Source organism: Amphiura filiformis, chromosome 11, assembly GCF_039555335.1.
Source record: "Amphiura filiformis chromosome 11, Afil_fr2py, whole genome shotgun sequence".
Taxonomy (NCBI): domain Eukaryota; kingdom Metazoa; phylum Echinodermata; class Ophiuroidea; order Amphilepidida; family Amphiuridae; genus Amphiura; species Amphiura filiformis.
Genome location: NC_092638.1, coordinates 37,070,080 through 37,090,958, shown reverse-complemented (window position 1 = coordinate 37,090,958; position 20,879 = coordinate 37,070,080). Strand labels below are relative to the sequence as shown.

The window sequence follows — 20,879 nt, the reverse complement described above, 5'->3', positions numbered from 1 at the left end:
AATCCCTGGGAGCAGATATCTTGAGACAGGTATAAAATCAGGGGCGTAGCAAGTGGGGGGACAGGGTGGATGAAGTCCATGTGCCCCGAGGGTTCAGGGGCCCCGAGCACAAAAGCGAAAATTAAAAAAAAGCTGATAGTGGAGAGCAGGGCCGGATTTACCATTGGGCCAGATGGGCCCAGGTCCAGGGCCCAAAAAATGCACTGTGCATCTTTCTTTTGGCAAAAATAGAGCAAAATTTTAAAAAAATTTGCGCTTCGCAAGCATTCATATAGTAAAATTCATGTTAATCTGGGGCTAAAATAGTCTGAAATGGAATTTTTCGTGTGCTTTGCAATGTCCTAGTAACATCGGAACAAAATTAATCCCCCTCTATTATTACGTAAACTAAAACTTGTCCACCGACTTGAGTGCACATGCCTTCGTCGGCACCTGAGTTTGGGCCTCTAAATTTTGGCCTGGCCCAGGGCCCCCATAGGGTAAATCCTGCCCTGGTTAAAAGGGCCCGCACTGCTCCTTGTCCATGGCCCCTGATGCTCATGCTACGCCCCTGTATAAAATGCTAATTAAATTGGATGAATTATAGTGATGTGGCCATACCAAATAGGTAGAAATTATTCTTACCTTTTGCCCTTTACGTTTTTCTGGTTCCTTACTTGATTTCTTTCTCTTTGGTTTGTGAACCTGTTACAACAGCAATATAAAAGAAATTGATTGATTTCTTTGTTGGTTGGAATAATTAACTGAAAAAACGTGCTCTTTAGCTCCACACATAATTACTGGATTTCTTTCATTTCCCTAGCTTTTCTCTCCCCTCCTTCTTTATGTGACTCTTGAAAAACTTCTGGAAACTAGTAAATACTTTTCAGCTCTTTAGCTCCACACATAATTATTGGGTTTCTTTCATTTCCCTAGCTTTTCTCTCCCTCCTTTTTTGTCTCGCCTGATAAGGCAGGAGACTATATAATCACTTTTCCGTATGTATGTGTGTGTGTGTGTATGTGACAAATTTGGTTAAAGTTTTGGTTAAAGTTTGCCTTCCGCCTATTTTCTCGGAGACTATGAGTCGCACGTTCCTCAAACTTGGTGGGTGGGTGCATCTTGACCCGAGACAGAACCGGTTTGTATTGGTTAGTGCGTCAAGGTCACTGAGGTCATGTAGGGGTCATCTGAGGTCAAATTAGTAAAAACTGTCGTATGGGCATGAAAGTTGGTTGGTACAGTCAACATTTAAAGCCAAATTTTGAAAGGTCATTTCAAGGTCACCAGGGGTCATCTGAGGTCAAATTAGTAAAACTGTCGTATGGGCATGAAACTTGGTTGGTACAGTCAACATTTAAAGCCAAATTTTTGGAAGGTCATTTCAAGGTCACCAGGGGTCATCTGAGGTCAAATTAGTAAAAACTGTTGTATGGGCATGAAACTTGGTGGGTACAGTCAACATTTAAAGCCAAATTTTTTGGAAGGTCATTTCAAGGTCACCAGGGGTCATCTGAGGTCAAATTAGTAAAAACTGTTGTACGGGCATGAAACTTGGTGGGTACAGTCAACATTTAAAGCCCAATTTTTAGAAGGTCATTTCAAGGTCACCAGGGTCATCTGAGGTCAAATTAGTAAAAACTGTTGGTCGGGCATGAATCTTGGTGGGTACAGTCAACATTTAAAGTCAAATTTTTGGAAGGTCATTTCGAGGTCACCAGGGGTCATCTGAGGTCAAATTAGTAAAAACTTGTACGGGCATGAAACTTGGTGGGTACAGTCAACATTTAAAGCCAAATTTTTGGAAGGTCATTTCGAGGCCACCAGGGTCATCTGAGGTCAAATTAGTAAAACTTTCAGATAGGCAAGAAATTGTGGGTACAGTCAACATTTAAAGCCAAATTTTTGGAAGGTCATTTCAGGGTCACCAGGGTCATCTGAGGTCAAATTAGTAAAACCTGTTGCATGGGCATGAAACTTGATGGGTACGGTCACCATCAGCCAGATAATCGTGCCCAGCTGATAACCACCAAATTCATTTACCTCTACCAAAAGGAATCGCGAAAGCAGGCGAGACTCGTGGTTCGAGAACCGCCTTGTTTATGTGACTCTTGAAAAACTTCTGGGAACTAGTAAATACTATGGCTTTCACAGCTCTGCTCTTCTCCTATACTTCCATCATTAAGTATAACAACCCATATTTACCGGTTCATCAATACTGTCACCACCAGCTTGTCTTTTTCTCATCTCCCTTTGTTGTGCTCCTTCCAGTTGGTGATTGACGACTGTTCTAATAGCATCTTTCTCTTCCTTGTCAACAAACTCTTGCACAGCGTCAACTAGATCTTTACCCGATAGCAATGACAACTTATTCTTCTGTAAGTAAAAGAATATTCAGAAAGACATTAATGAAAAGTACTTCTCAATATAACAGCGAATATATTCCTCCGGCACAAGGACAATATCTCACAGGGTTCTCACCAGGGAGGTAAATAACATGTTAACTGGGTGGGCATTTACCCACCCAGTAAATTATTTTGCCCACCCAGTAAATTTAACTTGCCCATTGCCCAAAAGTGCCCACCCAGTAAATTTGCACCATATAATATAAATTACCATCTAATTTTACTGCTTTTTTCCTACGTAGGAGAACGGTGAGTGATAATTAGTATAAGATTTTTAAATACCCAAAGTGAAATATAATATGGTATACCATTTTTTTTAAAAGTTGCTACATGAATATGCTAAAAATGTGCAGAAGATGCATTTAGGGGAGTGTAATGTCCATTTTTTACCTCAAACCCAAATTGTACGAAAAATACAGGTCTACACTGTACATTTCCGAAAATCCAAACGCCTGGATGCCATTAATTATCGCTGCCCACCCAGTAAATTATTTCCCATTATTTGAGGGCAAAAATAAATAAAATTGCCCACCCAGTAAATTATCCTTATTTACCTCCCTGGTTCCCACAGGCTTTTTATATAGGATCCACAACTTATAAGTTCTCCCTAACACTTTTTGAAATAATTTGAATAATATTTTACGAAATGTAAAAGTGTAAAAGGTATGTGTAGCCTTATTTTGCTTTACACATGTAGACCAATAGCGTCACACATCATTGTATGTAAAAAAAAGAGGCCATTTTAAAAGTTGCATCTGAGTCTATAGGAGTCAACTCTCATACAATACAGTACACCAGGCCTATTCAGGAAAACCTGACTGCTACAATGTATGGACTCAGGGGCAACCTTTAAAACAACCTTTTTTTGACATCATAAACCATTGTGACTGAACACAATATGCTGTGTGACGCTTTAAATTTGTCCAGATGTGTAAAACATAATTTATATGAGGCTACACATACCTTTTTACATTTGTCAAAATATTTGTCAATTTATTTCAAAAAGCATTGGGGAAACTTATAAGTTGTGGATGTCAATTCCTTAAGAAGGTACTACACCCCTCGATAAATTTGTGTTTATTTTTGCATTTTCTCAAAAACTAATAACACAGTGGTAACAAAAGTTATGTATATTATAGGGGCAAGGAATCCAATTACTACACTGGAATTTCAGTGACCCAAGACAAGCGGCTCGTTATTTATGATAAGAAATAAGGTACCAGCAGGATGTACCTCATCTCCTATCATATATACTGAGCCGCTTGTCATGAGTCACTGAAATTTCAGTGTAGTAATTGGATTCCTTGCCCCAATAATATACATAACTTTTGTTACCAATGTGTTATAATTTTTTGAGAAAAATGAAAAATTAGTCACAAATTTATCACAGGGGTGTAGTACCCCCTTAATTGACGTTTGAATGACTGAATCACAGAATTCCCAACTAGAAGAATGACAACAATTAAGCTATGACTTGGAATCATCCTGCATCCACCTTGTCAAGCCAACCTAACCTTGCCTCCCACTTAATGAACAAACACTTTTCTTGTCCCTCTTTTTTTACACCAATTTTTACCAATTTTGCACATCGTACATACACTAACTTTCTCTTTGACAATAATTCCATGATTTCTGCCTTAAAACAAATTTTTACAATCTAAAATTCCTACGTAAATATTTCCTATCCTAAAAAGTAGAAGTTAGATCTAAAAACAAAATTACCAATAGAAATGATATTCATATGTGACATGATCAAGGGAATGAGTCACATGTCGACAATTTTCATCATTATCTGGCAGTTTACAAATGCTACATTTTGATACAAACCCCGTCAAAATCAGACACCTGGTTACCGAGTTATGAGCAATTTATCAATGGCTGAAAACAAAGTAAAACAAAAGAATTTGAACACTGTTTTTGCCAATATCTCAAAATCAATATTAATGACATATATATTGTATATATTGTATTGTATATTTTATTATAAATCACATAGCAGCCAACGGCTGAATTGCATGACATTTACATTAAAAATAGCATTATGAAAAATACATACATTTATAATTAAAACACTCAAACATTAAAAACATACAAATAAATAAGAACACATTATAATTGCACTTGACTGGATTTGGAACAATATCAAAAATGACTGGCAATAAAAGCAAATTACATTGCTTTTAGGATGTTGGTGAGAAATGGTAGGGGACTATTTTGAAATCTGTTGGTCCTACATCTAAAAGAGTCAAATTTTGGTTGTCTTCTAAGAGTCATGTGGGAGTGATACTTACTAGGTGGAAACCAGGGTGAGAACCTCACAGACGTGCTTGCTTTCAGGGCAAATTCCTTGCAGATGTTTTGTCTCCTCTCAGACAACGAATGAAGTTCAAGGGTAGCTAAGGAATCTGCATAGGTAGTATACTTTCTACCAAGGATGTATTTGCAAACACGTCTCTGAATTTTCTCAAGCTGGGCCACCTGATTATGAGTAAGACCAGAATGCCAAAGTGGGGCGGCATACTCTAAAACAGGGCGGATGTACCCCTTGTACACCAATAACAACTCCTCGGGTGAGAGAGATGCTTCTCACCGACTCATTCCTCTTGATCATGTCACATATAGTTTGAATTTCTCCTCAATCTAAAAAAAATGTGTATGTAGGGTCACTGTTAAACAACATTTCACAATCACTAAATGTCCCATTAGTCTCTTGCGGTTGATTCCATGTTACAATAGGGTCATATAAACATGATAAACTCTCATTATCTTTTATATTACCTCTTCAGCCAAATACTTCAAAACCAAGTCCTCAGGACGGAAGGAATTGGCCATCTCTCCAGTTGACTCTTTGCCTGTAAAAGAGATCAAAAATATCTGTCATCCTCCTTCAATATTCTGGTATTTATGAGAACTGGTATTTATGAGCCTGCTAAATTGGAAAGAAAAATAACTGAAAGACAAAACTACATTATACATGACAAATAACTTTTTATTTTGTTTGATTGTGTCAAATTATGTGAACTATTACCATGAAATGAGCGTTAAATTGCAAGTTAGTAGTTTCAAGACATCCTGGCTGCTGATGTTCTTTGTGCGCAGCGCACCTGTACAAGCCAGTAGCAGAGGATGTTTAAAGACATTCCCATGGCCCAATGGGGTTTCTGACCTTGGTATGTCTGGTTTTTGTACACATGTGGCAAGTTGACCATACTTTGCATTGGGATTGTGTGCAAATATCTGATGTTTTCATCCTATTATTTAACATTGAAAACATCGAGACTTAGGAATAAAATTAATGCAGTGGGACAATATGAATGTTTCCTGTAAGAAAATCAAATATCAGTCCTAAGTCTCAACTATTAGCTCGTTGGCTGCAGTTTTAAAATGACCATTTTGTGTGTGTGGCAATGGGGACTTTGCCTCTAAAATTAGGTTATATTGGTCAAATTTCCCAATCATAGTGCATTGTAGGAATGCCTTTAAGCCTCCTCTGAGCCAGTAGTATGTCCTTTGTGAATGACCCATTATGCCCCCACAGACATACTATTGGCTTGAACACGTCAGGGCCTGTGAAACAAAGAACACCAATGCAGCAACCAGGACATTTCAAAACTACCAATTTTCTTCTCTCATTTTGTGGTATCAGATCACATATTAACGAGTACCCCTCACTCAGATGAGGTAAAATGAATTTCATGTCATTTGAATAAATTACCCAAGTCATCACAGGTTCTAAAAACAATTTGATTCTTTTTCAACCATGCATGGATTCGGTATATTTATGAGAATTCATCTTTCACTTTAGGCAATGGAGCTAAATTTGATGTTTGGTCAATGGTTATATACCACTACAAGGCCTGGGCATTTTGACAAGGAACTAAACTGGCCTCAAAAAGAAACTTATAAGTTTTCACAAGGTCATATCTTAAAATCCTCTCCATAAAAATGAACAAAAATTGCACACAGGATTACTTCAATACTCTACTCTAAACACTGGTCAGTAACCAAACAGTTGTCCAACTGACACAACAGCAAAATGCACTGACATGCAACACCTTCCTGGACCATATTCACAGAGCAACAGATTTCTTTGGCTAAACACTGACCAGTGCTTAGAGTAGAGTATTGAAGTAATCCTGTGTGCAATTTATGTTCATTTTTTATGGAGAGGATTTTAAGATATGACCTTGTGAAAAATTATAAGTTTCTTTTTGAGGCCAGTTTATTTGTTTGTGGGCCATCTGAAAAGACTGCTTTAAAATCACTGGAATTGACCAAGTTATATTACATGTAGCAAAAAAAGTACAATTTGGGTTTTGATGCTGTAAAATGGTATATTTTCTCTCATTATATGACATTTTTGTTGAAATATTACAAAAATTCATCTGTATGGCATCGTTTTTAGTAAATATTCGCCCTGCCTAATTGTAACTCTCCGTTTTGGGGGCACAGTGCCATTTTGGATTTTTTGAAGTCGGGTATCAATTTAAAGTTAGCATTATTATAGGGCAGGTGTTGGTGGTCTTAACTAAAAAGTTTGAAAATGGTGTTTATTGGCTTTTGCATCTAAAATCTTCATGTATTTCATGCAATGAGCATCCAAAATATGGAAAAATCAAACCTTTCTATCTCAAAACTCTGACCATTATAACCTTCTACTCAATGTCATGACTGTTGTCATACCTAATTTTACCTACCTTTCGTTTGTGCTTTATTCCGTTGAAATAGAATAATGTCTTTGGGATTGGCTACCCTGTCAACAAATTTCTGACCGAAGCGATGTGGACTGAATGTGTCGATGTCAAACTCACCGCTGCAATCAACCTGTTTATTAAGAGAAAAAAATCTGTCATGTGATCAGGCAAAATGAGTCGGATGTCAGGAATATTGATTTTTAGATATTGCCAATAATAGTATTGAAGTTCCTTTGTATTTGAGTCATTGTTCTGAACAACACTAAAATGGCTATCTCTGGAACTGTAAGTCTAATTATGGGTTTTCAGCATAATAATTGAAATGAAATTGAAAACTGATTTTTAATTTTGATCGACATATTATAAAAAAAAAAACTATATGCAGTTCTGATGCCTTCTGATAGGAATTTGACGAACACCATTCGAAACTAATACCTAAAGATTTATATCTTCCGCTCTTCTCTAGCGTGGCTCAGTTGGCTAGAGCGTGACGTTGTCCTAGTATTACGAAAGCCGGTTCGAATTCGGACAGATGCATTGGGTTTTTTCCCCCAACATTTATGTGTGCTGGCTGCTCTGGGTAAATGTTAAAATTTGTTCAGACGGTACACACACTGGTACTCTAGAGTAGCCACAAAGTATAGCTGGTCAGCAGTGTACATGTACATCTGGGCGAGGCAGCAATAGCCAGCAACTCATGTGTATTATGAATGCTTGCTGTGTACAAAGAACATGCCTATACATACCCTTAGTCTTATTAATGGTAATTTTGGCTGCTTAGCATTGCCACTATGTTCTGCATCTGCTTGAGCTATCAAAGAATCAACCTGGATATGAAAATAAACAAAAACACAAATAAACTGTCAATAGACTGTCCCTTGACATGAACATCATTGTAAATTCTACTACATTTATAAGATAGGTGTAAGGTGTTCCCCATATCTTAATTCTTCAAAAATATTTGTGTGCAAATTTTGCCACAAAGTGTAGCATAACTTTCAAAGTACCTGTGTCTTTGCATGCTGTGTCACAAGATTGCTATGAAATGGTTAACTTGGACACAACTGCCAGAATCAGTTTCATAGATTCTGGGGGAAAGTCTAACACAAAATTAACACACAATTTTCTTCACATCATCCCATAATGTTGACACCTGAGGGCACCAGTAGTCTATATGGTGACCCCCTGGTTGGAAATCCCTGCTTTAAGGTGATGCAGTGATGTCTATAACCTCATTTTGAAAGGATAAATGTAAAGCGTAATAATAAATAGAGAGAAAAAAGACACATCAGCATTACCATTTAAGAAATTGAACAAAAGGAAAAATTTAATTTTCAGTTCCAATGTCAGTAAATGATAACTTTGATGATCGTGTTCATACTGGGCACACAGCAATACTTGTATCTTGTTACCCACTATTACCTTGGTATTCTAATCCAATTCACCATTACTCACATGTTTTTACAACAAAAAGCTGTCCATAAAGCACAGTATGTTCCTATCACAGCTGACAAGAAAATATACAGACCAGCCTTCAACAGGCAAAGTCCCTGCAGGCTTTATGTGCTGTGAATGCTCACAGGGCCGATCTTTCAATCGTGCATGTCTAACAAATCACACCAGCATTGCGTGCCTTCACTTTATGCAACAGAACATTTTGAGTCTTTGTGTTTACGCGATATATGCAGTGTGTTGCACGCCTTCAAAATATGCAGTGTGTTGCACTGCTTCAAACGATTCAGCCTTCATCACCGGGTGATGCTGGGAATTTACCTGTTGGTGGATAGCCTATATAATTATTTTCTCACCTATGGTATCTGGGTAAGCTGCAAGTACTAGTATGGCAACAAGTTTTTGGAGGGCCCAATGCCACTGTCCCATCTCTTATGCGTATGTATTTTTATTGTTTTTTTACTCCATATTTTTGCCTTTATCTCAACTTCAAATATGCCATCTTTGGCCTCCATGGACCAGATCATGTATATGCAAGTCACTATAGGGCACAATCTGGTTTGACATACAGCATTTTACTAACTTTATAAATGTAAGAATGACAGATTATTAACCTTCACTCGTTCATACAGGGCATTAATATTCATTTGTATAACCTTACATCCTACTCCCAACTTACCCGGCAAACAAGCAAGGATCTCCCAACCACAGATATTGTCCCAACTTACCCTGCAACCAAGCACATGGTTTGTTTCAGCTGTGTTGGAGACAGACACAGCAATATAATGCCAACACTCACCTAATCAGCTTATGTGTAATAAACACACAGCAACTGCTTACATTTCTGTTACATGACAAATGCTAACACACAGCAAACGATACTCAGCAAAAAAAATCAAATACAGTCACCTTTGCTTCACAGTAGTCCTCCACATATTCGGATATTTTTGGATCATTTGGATTTGCTTTGATCATCTGCATGAATTTTCCATCTCCGCTGAGTACAACATCTTCTATGCAGAATGGTCTGACAGTCTCCAATGGAATTTCCCTAAAAATATGTTTTTTTCCTTTAACACCTAGTAGGGTCACATGTCTGTAGTGACAGGAAAAACAAGTCGTATCCAATTCTGATTATACATGTAAGTAGAAAAGAGGAAATTCTTTACTGTGCGTATGCTTTAGAAAACTCCAGATGATTGAAAAGTGCAGAACAAAAAATGCATTACATTTGTGGGACCTAAAGAGCACATCAGACATATCAAATAACATTTTGCATACCAAGAATGTCCTTCTGATATCAAATAATTTGGATTTTTTGAAATTCGCGATATTATACACAATTTATGGCAAATGATTAAAAATTGATATTTTTGAAATTTAACAGTCCTCAAAGTAAGTTGTATAAATCTAATGATATGTACTTAAAGTGTATGTAGCTGGGATGAAAAGTTGTCAATCATATGAAAATTTTGACCTTTTGCATTAAAGATACAGATTTTTCCCCAAAAACACCAAAAATATTTAGGTCTTTTTTGGGAAAAAATGTATATCTTCAATATGAAAGGTCAAAATTTTCAATTGATCGTCGGCTTTTCATCACAGCTACATACACTTTATGTATATATCATTAGATTTATAAAGTTTACTTCTAGGACTGTTAAATATTAAAAATTTAAAAAACACTGCTGCCCCACCGATATGCTACCCTGCAACCCTACTTACTTCTTGATGGCTTCTCCATGTGCGAGTGATGTTCTTACACTGCTACCAGGCTGTGTGATGTAGAAACCTTTCCTGACATTCTTTACCGGTTTAATCTTACAGTCGTGTTCATGCCCCCACACTACCAGATTTAAGAAATCTGGTAGGAACTCTTCAGGGATGTAATTGGTTTCTCCTCGGTTCCCAGCTCTGTGTACAAACAAAAGGTAGAAAATATAGCAAGTAAAACTTGCAAATTACCCCGGCAAGTTTCAATCCTGGACAAAGTTGTTGTAATGATCTGAATAAATTAAAGCCATATTGTAACATTTGCTGAGGAGAACACCCTCAAAAAAAATTTAAATTCTGGTTTTTACACAATTGTAATGTACTTTAGTCAATAAAGATACTCTTCAAAAATCAAGACTTTAGGTGCTGTAGTTTTGTCAAAATCTGAGATTTTGAATAAAACGCTGGAACCGGCGTTTTATTATTATGATGGAAGTATTAGTCGAACACGTATGCACAGTACGTACACAGCGTCCGGGATACACAAACACACACACCCCGAGGATCATACTGTATTACAACTGCAGGAGTAACATGTATGGGCGCTAGTAGTAAATTCCAATTTTCTATGCTTTACCTCACTTGTTCGGCTCAAAATTAAAAGGGGACATATCTGACGGTAAAACTTAAAGCTAACATTTTATGGAAAATAAATACTAATCTATTTTTACAGAAATGTTATAATATGGCTTTAATAGTAACAGGGGAAATGGTTGGTTATGTAAATGGAAATAATAATTGAATGAGAATAGGGTAGGGTGGTTCTCACACCATAATGCTGCAACCTGAGGCTTGAACCGGCTCTTACATATGGTTCATAAAAAATTATAAAAAAACAAACCAAAAAACCAAAAAAATTAAGTAGCATATTTTGTACTGAAAATCTAATAAGATTGAGGCCCCTGCCTGGCCCTGCTACCCCTACTAAGTATTTTAACTTTTTATCGTATTTCTTGCTAAATTGTTGGGTTTATTAACTTGCCATATGTAATGCTATTTTTGTTGATTTTATGATGTATAGTATTGTAAAGCGCTTTGTATATGAAAAGGCGCATAATAAATGATGCTTATTATTTATTATTATTATTATTACCAAGCTACGTCACTGTATCTTATACGGATCTCCGCATACTGCGATACTGTAATCTCTATAATTAATGATCCAGGGGCGTCACATTTTCCAAAAGGGGGCATTAACTAAAGGTCTCTTTTACTATGATAATTCCCATTAAAAACATTGCTAGTGCTGCTGGTAAACCAAGGCAGTAAAAGCTAGTGTTCTATTTATTACCCCTCCAGTTTTTCAGACAACACGATCAGAAAAAAACTGATCACCGCTGGTGGCAAGAATTTCGCGCACCACTTATGTTGAAGTTTACTTTTCAATGTATGTACTGTAAATAGGATTAAAAACGACTGGTAAGAAAGTCGGGCCTATTAGATGACGTCAAAAGATTGTGAAAATAAAAATGGCGTCAAACTGTCACAAATTTGTGACCCTTATGAGCTAAAATACAGCTTATTTATATTTAGCCAATGTCAACATGGTGCCATCAGCAGAAATATTTTCTTAATACATTGGACTAACACCTCAGCTATAATAGTACTTTACAATATACTGGCAATGGATAGAAAAGTGCAAATTCGTCAAAATCTCTGGGCCGTGATTTTTTTGCAGCTGACGGTAAAAATAGCAAAAATAATCAATAGTAATTGGCCAATCAAATGACAAGAAACTTTGTATGAGTTATATAATACACTTTAATCAGGCATGAGAATGAACTATTTAAAAAACAAACTGAACATTGTAAAATACCTGAAAAGTAGCATTAAAAATCACCAAGAAGCCCTAAACATGGGCTAAAAACAAATAAAATTGCGTAAATTTGGACAACAAACATACCTTAACCCTAACCGCCTAAGGGCTTTTTTTCGACGGGAAGGGAAAGAAGGAAGGAATAAAGAGAGAAAAGAAGGAAAGAAGTTGTTTGCTCTGGGTGGGATTCGAACCCGAGACCCTCGCATGCCAGGCACTGGGTCGGCGACACTTTGCCACGGTCTTGGGCTTCGCTGGCCAGCTGAAACCGTGCCTATATATCACTTAGGGCGATTGCGTCATCACACCACGTGGGATGCATGCACGAACAGCGCATATATCAAGTAGTATTTTGTAGTATACCGTCCTGTTAGGGTTAATGCATGTCTCATGCCTGTTAAATATCTCCATATAAGCCTGTATATGCTCTCCATATTGATCACTCTGTGCATGGTCATGGATGTATGCATGAATTTGGTAAAAGGGTGAAATTACCAGAATTGACCCCACCACTTCTTTCACTGTTTGGGCATAATTTTTTTCTGCAACCACTGTAACAACTGACTCAACAAAGCAAACCAAATAGTATACAAATATTAACTGTCTATGAGTGTAATGGTCGAAATATAATCACGAGGTGAAAGACGGAACGGCAAGTGGAATGGAACAATACATTTTTCACCGAGTGATTATATTTCGACCATTACACGAATTTAAGACAGTTAATATTTGTTTTATATCACTCATACATAAATTCTATTACTTAAAAATACTATTTAAGATAGGGAATACATTTTTTCATCAACATAACACTATGTTTTGCCGTGACATAATTCACAATTTGCTGTCCACCCAATAACTAAATTGGCGAGTCTGAGAGTCAGCACACGGCCTGGCGCAGACGGACTACGGTGCAGCACTATGATGTTAAAAACTATCACATGGAGAAGCTGATGGTAAAAATGATAAATGGTAATCAACCAATGAACTGTCTAGAATTTATGTACATGTATGCGTGATATAACAAAATATAGCACAATCATGAGAGTACCTGTTTTGATGTATGACAAATATGTTGAACCAGGAATCTTGATCTTTTTCTGGTTTCAGTTTGATCTTTTTCTCGACGAACATTCGATGTAACCTCTCATCTCGTATTGAACCTGAAACAAAGATTACACCAAACACAGTTATAGTACATTTTATCACTTTGATAAAGATTTGGAATACTTTGCCAAAAGGACATGTTACGAAATATTTCATCTCCATGGGTGTACTTTTTGTTGGAGAAATATCATGGACATTTTAGTGATAAAAAGTTGCTAATTTTGCCTCCAGACCAAAATGTCAATAAGAAATATCACACCTCTGTTAGTCTTGTTCAAGATGCTCTCTTAACCTACTACTGTGGATACAGGCTTGAATCAAGGCTACACCTCCATGGGTTTATTTTATTTGACAAAATTAGAATACTACTAGGCCCAGCTATGTTGTGCTTGAATATGTTGCTATTTTCAGTAGATAACATAATGTCTGATAGCTTCAAACCCACTTGGATAGCTATGTTGTGTTAAATACATGAATATGTAGCTATCTTCAGTAGATAGCATGTCTGATAGCCATGTTGTGTTAAATACATGAATATGTTGCTATCTTCAGTAGATAGCATGTCTGATAGCTATGTTGTGTTAAATACATGAATATGTAGCTATCTTCAGTAGATAACATGTTTGATAGCCATGTTGTGTTAAATACATGAATATGTTGCTATCTTCAGTAGATAGCATGTCTGATAGCCACGTTGTGTTACATATGTGATTACTATACCTCATAAATATTTATTAGGTAATCCAGACTTCTTATTGGTTAATAACGCCAGGGTCCGAGTACGGTATTTTGACTACTTCCCCGCGCCCGTGCAATTACGCGCACACAGGGAAGTAGCAAAAACTTCCGCACCCTACTACCACACGGTGTCGCGATCCTGCGCGTCACCGTTCCTCCAGACGTGGCATTATGCTACACAATGGCGATTCTCGCTATTCACAATAAGGGCGCCGCCAGTGGTTTGCGATGTAATCGTGATGTATCATGGGAAAAGGTCGACATTGCGCGGTCTTGGATGTCGACATTTTCCCATGATACATCACGATTACATCGCAAACCGCTGGCGGCGCCCTTATTGTGAATAGCGAGAATTCTGCAGATGCGTTTATCGTGAAAATGGCGTCTGCTGCAGTTATTTTAACGAGATTACCGACGGATAATAACGCACGAATTTGACGTTTTATGAAACAAAATGTTATTTATGGAATGTTAAAAAGAAAATTAGAATAATATAGGCCTAGGTCTAAATATAAATTGATTGAACAGAAATCCTCCAATAAAATCAGGTAAGCAAAATATTAAGCTTATTTACCATGTCGGCCGGCACGTTGAGTGGTGTGTTTTATGACTTAAAACTACTGATCCCTCGGTGTTGGATGATTTGACTACTTCCCTGACGCTGGCCGGGAAGTAGTCAAATCATCTAATACCTCGGGACCAGTAGTTTTGACTACTTCCCCTCAAAACATGTTGTATTTGTATAATATGTTGCTACCTTCATTAGATAGCATTATGTATGATAGCTATGTTGTGCTAAATACATGAATATGTTGCTATCTTCAGCAGATAGCATAGTGTCTGATAGCTATGTTGTGTTAAATACATGAATATGTTGCTATCTTCAGCAGATAGCATAGTGTCTGACAGCTATGTTGTGTTAAATATATGAATATGTTGCTATCTTCAGTAGATAGCATAATATCTGACAGCTTTGTTATGTTAAATACATGAATATGTTGCTATCTTCAGTAGATAGCATAATGTCTGATAGCTATGTTGTGTTAAATACATGAATGTTGCTATCTTCAGTAGATAGCATTAATGTCTGATAGCTATGTTGTGTTAAATACATGAATATGTTGCTATCTTCAGTAGATAGCATGTCTGATAGCCATGTTGTGTTAAATACATGAATATGTTGCTATCTTCAGTAGATAGCACAGTTTCTGACAGCTATGTTGTGTTAAATAAATTAATATCTTGCTATCTCCAGTAGATAGCATGTCTGGTAGCTATGTTGTGTTAAATACATGAATATGTTGCTATCTTCAGTAGATAGCATAGTGTCTGACAGCTATGTTGTGTTAAATACATGAATATGTTGCTATCTTCAGTAGATAGCATAATGTCTGATAGCTATGTTGTGTTAAATACATGAATATGTTGCTATCTTCAGTAGATAACATGTCTGATAGCCATGTTGTGTTAAATACATGAATATGTTGCTATCTTCAGTAGATAGCATGTCTGATAGCCACGTTGTGTTACATATGTGACTATGTTACTATCTTCAGTAGAAAGTATAATGTATGATAGCTATGTTGTGTTAAATACATGAATATGTTGCTATCTTCAGTAGATAGCATGTCTGATAGTAATGTTATGTTAAATACATGAATATGTTGCTATCTTCAGTAGATAGCATGTCTGATAGCCATGTTGTGTTAAATACATGAATATGTTGCTATCTTCAGTAGATAACATGTCTGATAGCCACATTGTGTTACATATGTGAATATGTTGCTATCTTCAGTAGAAAGTATGTCTGATAGCTATGTTGTGTTAAATACATGAATATGTTGCTATCTTCAGTAGATAGCATGTCTGATAGTAATTTTATGTTAAATACATGAATATGTTGCTATCTTCAGTAGATAGCATGTCTGATAGCCATGTTGTGTTAAATACCTGAATATGTTGCTATCTTCAGTAGATAGCATAATATCTGACAGCTTTGTTATGTTAAATACATGAATATGTTGCTATCTTGTCTGACAGCTATGTTGTGTTAAATACATGAATATATTGCTATCTTCAGTAGATAGCATGATGTCTGATAGCTTAAAATCCGCTTGGACGAACACAATAGACCCTTCTCTCCAGTTGTTGCTATCTACAGTAGATAGCATCCATCTTGGATTTGAACCCCTTAACCTCATCAGAAAAAATAGCAGCATGGTTCATTTGATTCACTGGTTTGTGTATTGGATTTCAGGTTAAAAAACAAAATGAACAAGCAAGCCCCATGGGAGGTGTTTGTTTGTGACGTAATTAAGGGCTCAGATAGCAACGTTTGCACAGTATTTTTTCTGGGACATAAGAGCACATCAGACATATCGAATTGCAATCAGAATACAAGGAATGTCCTTCTGATATCAGATTTTTCTGAAATTTGCGATATAAATTTTATGGCAAATTATTAAAATTTGTTATTTTTGATATTTAACCGTGCTCGAGGTAAACTTTATAGATATAATGATATGTATTTAAAGTGCATGTAGGTGGGATGAAAAGCCGACCATCAACTGAAAATTTTGACCTTTCATATTGAAGATTTACTATTTTTCGCAAAAAGACCTATTTTTTAGTGTTTTGGGGAGAAAAACCCATATCGTCAATACGAAAGGTCAAAATTTTCATATGATGGACGGCTTTTCATCCCAACTACATACACTTTATATACACATCAATTTTTAATCATTTATCTATAAAAAATGTATTATATTGCAAATTTAAAAAAATCAAAATTATCAAAAATAAGTGAAAATGTCGCAATCCGAGCCCTTAACAAGTCGACTTACCTAAGCCATAAAGAGCCAGCTTTGTTCTTCCCTTTTTCATCAGAAGTGGTGAGATTTCTACTGATTCCAATGTTTCAGACTTCCCAAAGTAGTTAACAAGACCAGACACACTTAAGATGTTTAACGCAGAAAGATTACCAAGCTGTTTCAATGAAAAATACAATATAATTTCCATAGAATTTCATATGATGATTATGATCAATACCATACTACCCATACTACCCATGCTAGATGCTAGATCCGGGGTTCCCGGAGGTAACACCAACAGGGAATAGTAAAAATATATCCCTAACAGGACCAGATTTCTATAAAAACACACCCCTAGTTGGACCAGATTTCTATAAAAACATACTCCTAACTGGACTAGTTTTTGCCAAGAGTTTTGTGAAAGTCCCAAGTGCACAAATATGACAATTATTGTACCAGAAAGGATTTCTGAAAGTCCAAAAGGGTAATATTTTGTTCTATCATTTATCAAAAGTTCCAAAAAATAATATATGTGGGCATGGAATCAGAAAATTTGATTCCCCTTTGGGGACTAGAAGAGGTGAATTTGATATTCCTAGTGGGAATAGAAAAGGCTACAGTGAATTTGATACCCCTTGTGACAGTAAGAGTCCCAAGACTAGTGCTAGTCTCACTTTTTTCGAATCGAGCATGGGTACCCGGCCAGAATTCAAGCCCCCCCCCCCTCCCCGGACTGGAGGCAGCAGACTTCAGGACAGCAATGGAGACAGTATTTGGAAAGCCATTAGTTCCAGGACAACACTGAAATTATGCAAGCAAGCACAATGAAAATCCCTGCCATACACAGTGTAAATATCACTACAGCATGTATAAAGTATTTCTAAAAACCCATAATAATTAGCTTGTAAAAATGGTATGTTTTTAGTTAAAATGGTCACTATGAATGTTATCTAGCAATATACGTCTAGCCCTCTTCTTTTGTTCCATTATCTATTGTATTTCTTTTGTTCAAAGTCTGGTCAACTGTCGATTATATCAAGTAATGTGGACAGGTCAAGATAATCTGGACAGGTCAAGATAATCTGGACAGGTCAAGATAATCTGGACAGGTCAAGATAATCTGGACAGGTCAAGATAATCTTGGTCAGGTCAATTTTGAACAAGAGAAGTACATGTTCATATTTAGAAACACTGCCCAGGCTGAAATTTGATACACTTTTGATACACCACTTTTGATACGTATGAAAAATGTATGAAATAAAAAGTATTTGAATTGGAACCCTCATTTCATACACTTTTATGTATCAAAACTGTATCAAATTAACATTGCATACACATTTTATACATATCAAAAGTGTATCAAATGCCAAGATAATGTATCAAAAAAGTATCAAATGAAATGTATCCTTTCATTTCATACATATTTGATACATAATTATATCAAAAGTGTATCAAATATGTAACTGTATCAAATCAGGGTTCCAATTTAAACTCTATCAAATTAGTGTTGAAATTTTTATCCTTTCATTTCATACACATTTCATACATAATTTATATCAAAAGTGTATCAAATATGTAACTGTATCAAATCAGGGTTCCAATTTAAACTGTATCAAATTAGCGTTGAAATTTTTATCCTTTCATTTCATACACATTTCATACATAATTTATATCAAAAGTGTATCGAATATGTAACTGTATCAAATCAGGGTTCCAATTTAAACTGTATCAAATTAGCGTTGAAATTTTTATCCTTTCATTTCATACACATTTCATACATAATTATATCAAAAGTCTATGAATTATGTAACTGTATCAAATCAGCGTTTATCAGCGTTGAAATTTTTATCCTTTCATTTCATACACATTTCATACATAATTTATATCAAAAGTGTATCGAATATGTAACTGTATCAAATCAGGGTTCCAATTTAAACTGTATCAAATTAGCGTTGAAATTTTTATCCTTTCATTTCATACACATTTCATACATAATTATATCAAAAGTCTATGAATTATGTAACTGTATCAAATCAGCGTTCCAATTTAAACTGTATCAAATTAGCGTTCAAATTTTATCCTTTCATTTCATACACATTTCATACATAATTATATCAAAAGTGTATGAAATATGTAACTGTATCAAATCAGGGTTCCAATTTAAACTGTATCAAATTAGCGTTGAAATTTTTATCCTTTCATTTCATACACATTTCATACATAATTTATATCAAAAGTGTATCGAATATGTTACTGTATCAAATCAGTGTTCCAATTTAAACTGTATCAAATTAGCATTGAAATTTTGATCCTTTCATTTCATACACATTTCATACATAATTATATCAAAAGTGTATGAAATATGTAACTGTATCAAATCAGGGTTCCAATTTAAACTATCAAATTAGCGTTGAAATTCTTATCCTTTCATTTCATACACATTTCATACATAATTATATCAAAAGTGTATGAAATATGTAACTGTATCAAATAAGCGTTCCAATTTAAACTATCAAATTAGCGTTCAAATTTTATCCTTTAATTTCATACACATTTCATACATAATTATATCAAAAGTGTATGAAATATGTAACTGTATCAAATCAGGGTTCCAATTTAAACTGTATCAAATTAGCGTTGAAATTTTTATCCTTTCATTTCATACACATTTCATACATAATTTATATCAAAAGTGTATCGAATATGTTACTGTATCAAATCAGCGTTCCAATTTAAACTGTATCAAATTAGCATTGAAATTTTGATCCTTTCATTTCATACACATTTCATACATGATTATATCAAAAGTGTATCAAATATGTCACTGTATGAAATCAGCATTCCAATTTAAACTGTATCAAATTAGCATTGAAATTCTTATCCTTTCATTTTATACACATTTTATACATAATTATATCAAAAGTGTATCAAATATGTCACTGTATCAAATCAGCGTTCCAATTCTAATGCTGGCCAGTGGGATCGCTCTATTTTTGATACATGCCATTTGATACACTTTTGATATAGTTTTTTGATACACTTTTGATACAGTTTTTTGATACACTTTTTGATACACTTTTGATAGTTTTTTTGATTCACTTTTGATAAAGTTTTTATACACTTTTGATACAGTTTTTCATACACTTTTGATACAGTTTTTATACACTTTTTATACAGTTTTTTATACACTTTTGATACAGTTTTTCAAATTTCAAAATTGGTCCAATCAAGCTCAAATTCAACAAGAATTATCCTTACATGATCTAAACATATTTGCAAACAGTATTGACCCCAAAGTGAAGGGGTCAAATGTCAAATTTTGAAATTAGTCTAATCAAGCTCAAATTCAACACTGCCCTCAACTGCCAATGCTGACCTCTAGCACTTTCCCCCCTCACGGAGCAGCTCAATGCACTTTCCCCTATCAACGTTCAAAATTACAACGCAATAGGATAAATGTGTGATAAAGTATTGCAAAAAAGAAGCAAAACCCAATTGAACATACATACATCAGAGGGCCTGCTTGGAATGCAGTGCTTGTCACTGAAGTTGTTACCCTCAATAAAGAGACAAAAAGGCTACCAATAACAAAAAGATCTACTATACAGGCATGTGCTATATTCATGCTTAATACATATATATAGAGGCCCTATATATAATATATAGTAAGCTTACCTTATCAGAACAAAGTCAGATATTTCCTCTTTAATCACAGTCCCTGATTACAACTACATTGTAACCTAATGTGCAGTCTACAAGCATGTTTGTATCTTCATCATGATAAATAAAACACCATAATTTGCTCTAAAATACAGTACATTTCCAAATGCAAAACCTGGTGTTAACTGCATGCATGCCACATGGGCAAATTTGAAAATGATGAGTCATTATCTAGACATGTGATCAGTTATTGATACAGTTTTGATACACTACAAAAGGTCAGTTTATGAAAGCCCAATTTGATACACTTTTGATATACCTCTAGCCACCCAAAATAAACTAAGTCCAATTTAATACGCTTTTGATACACTGTAGGCAGCCAGAATTTGACTAAGTCCAATTTGATACACTTTTGATATACATCTAGCAACCAAAAATTAACTAA

The 20,879-nt window shown here is 35.5% G+C and overlaps 1 protein-coding gene across 3 annotated transcripts in view; it reads right to left on the bottom strand.

Annotated features, from left to right (window-relative positions):
• Positions 1-20,879, bottom strand: part of LOC140164807 (double-strand break repair protein MRE11-like) — a 57,358-nt gene that overhangs the window by 2,692 nt on the left and 33,787 nt on the right. For all 3 annotated transcript variants that reach the window (XM_072188179.1, XM_072188180.1, XM_072188178.1), the window contains 9 exons: positions 16,808-16,949; positions 13,171-13,282; positions 10,256-10,444; positions 9,440-9,626; positions 7,825-7,905; positions 7,082-7,208; positions 5,163-5,236; positions 2,185-2,355; positions 625-684 (listed from right to left, as the gene is read on the bottom strand). In XM_072188179.1, the coding sequence (XP_072044280.1) occupies positions 625-684; positions 2,185-2,355; positions 5,163-5,236; positions 7,082-7,208; positions 7,825-7,905; positions 9,440-9,626; positions 10,256-10,444; positions 13,171-13,282; positions 16,808-16,949 (1,143 nt within the window). The remainder of the gene's footprint in view (positions 1-624; positions 685-2,184; positions 2,356-5,162; positions 5,237-7,081; positions 7,209-7,824; positions 7,906-9,439; positions 9,627-10,255; positions 10,445-13,170; positions 13,283-16,807; positions 16,950-20,879) is intronic.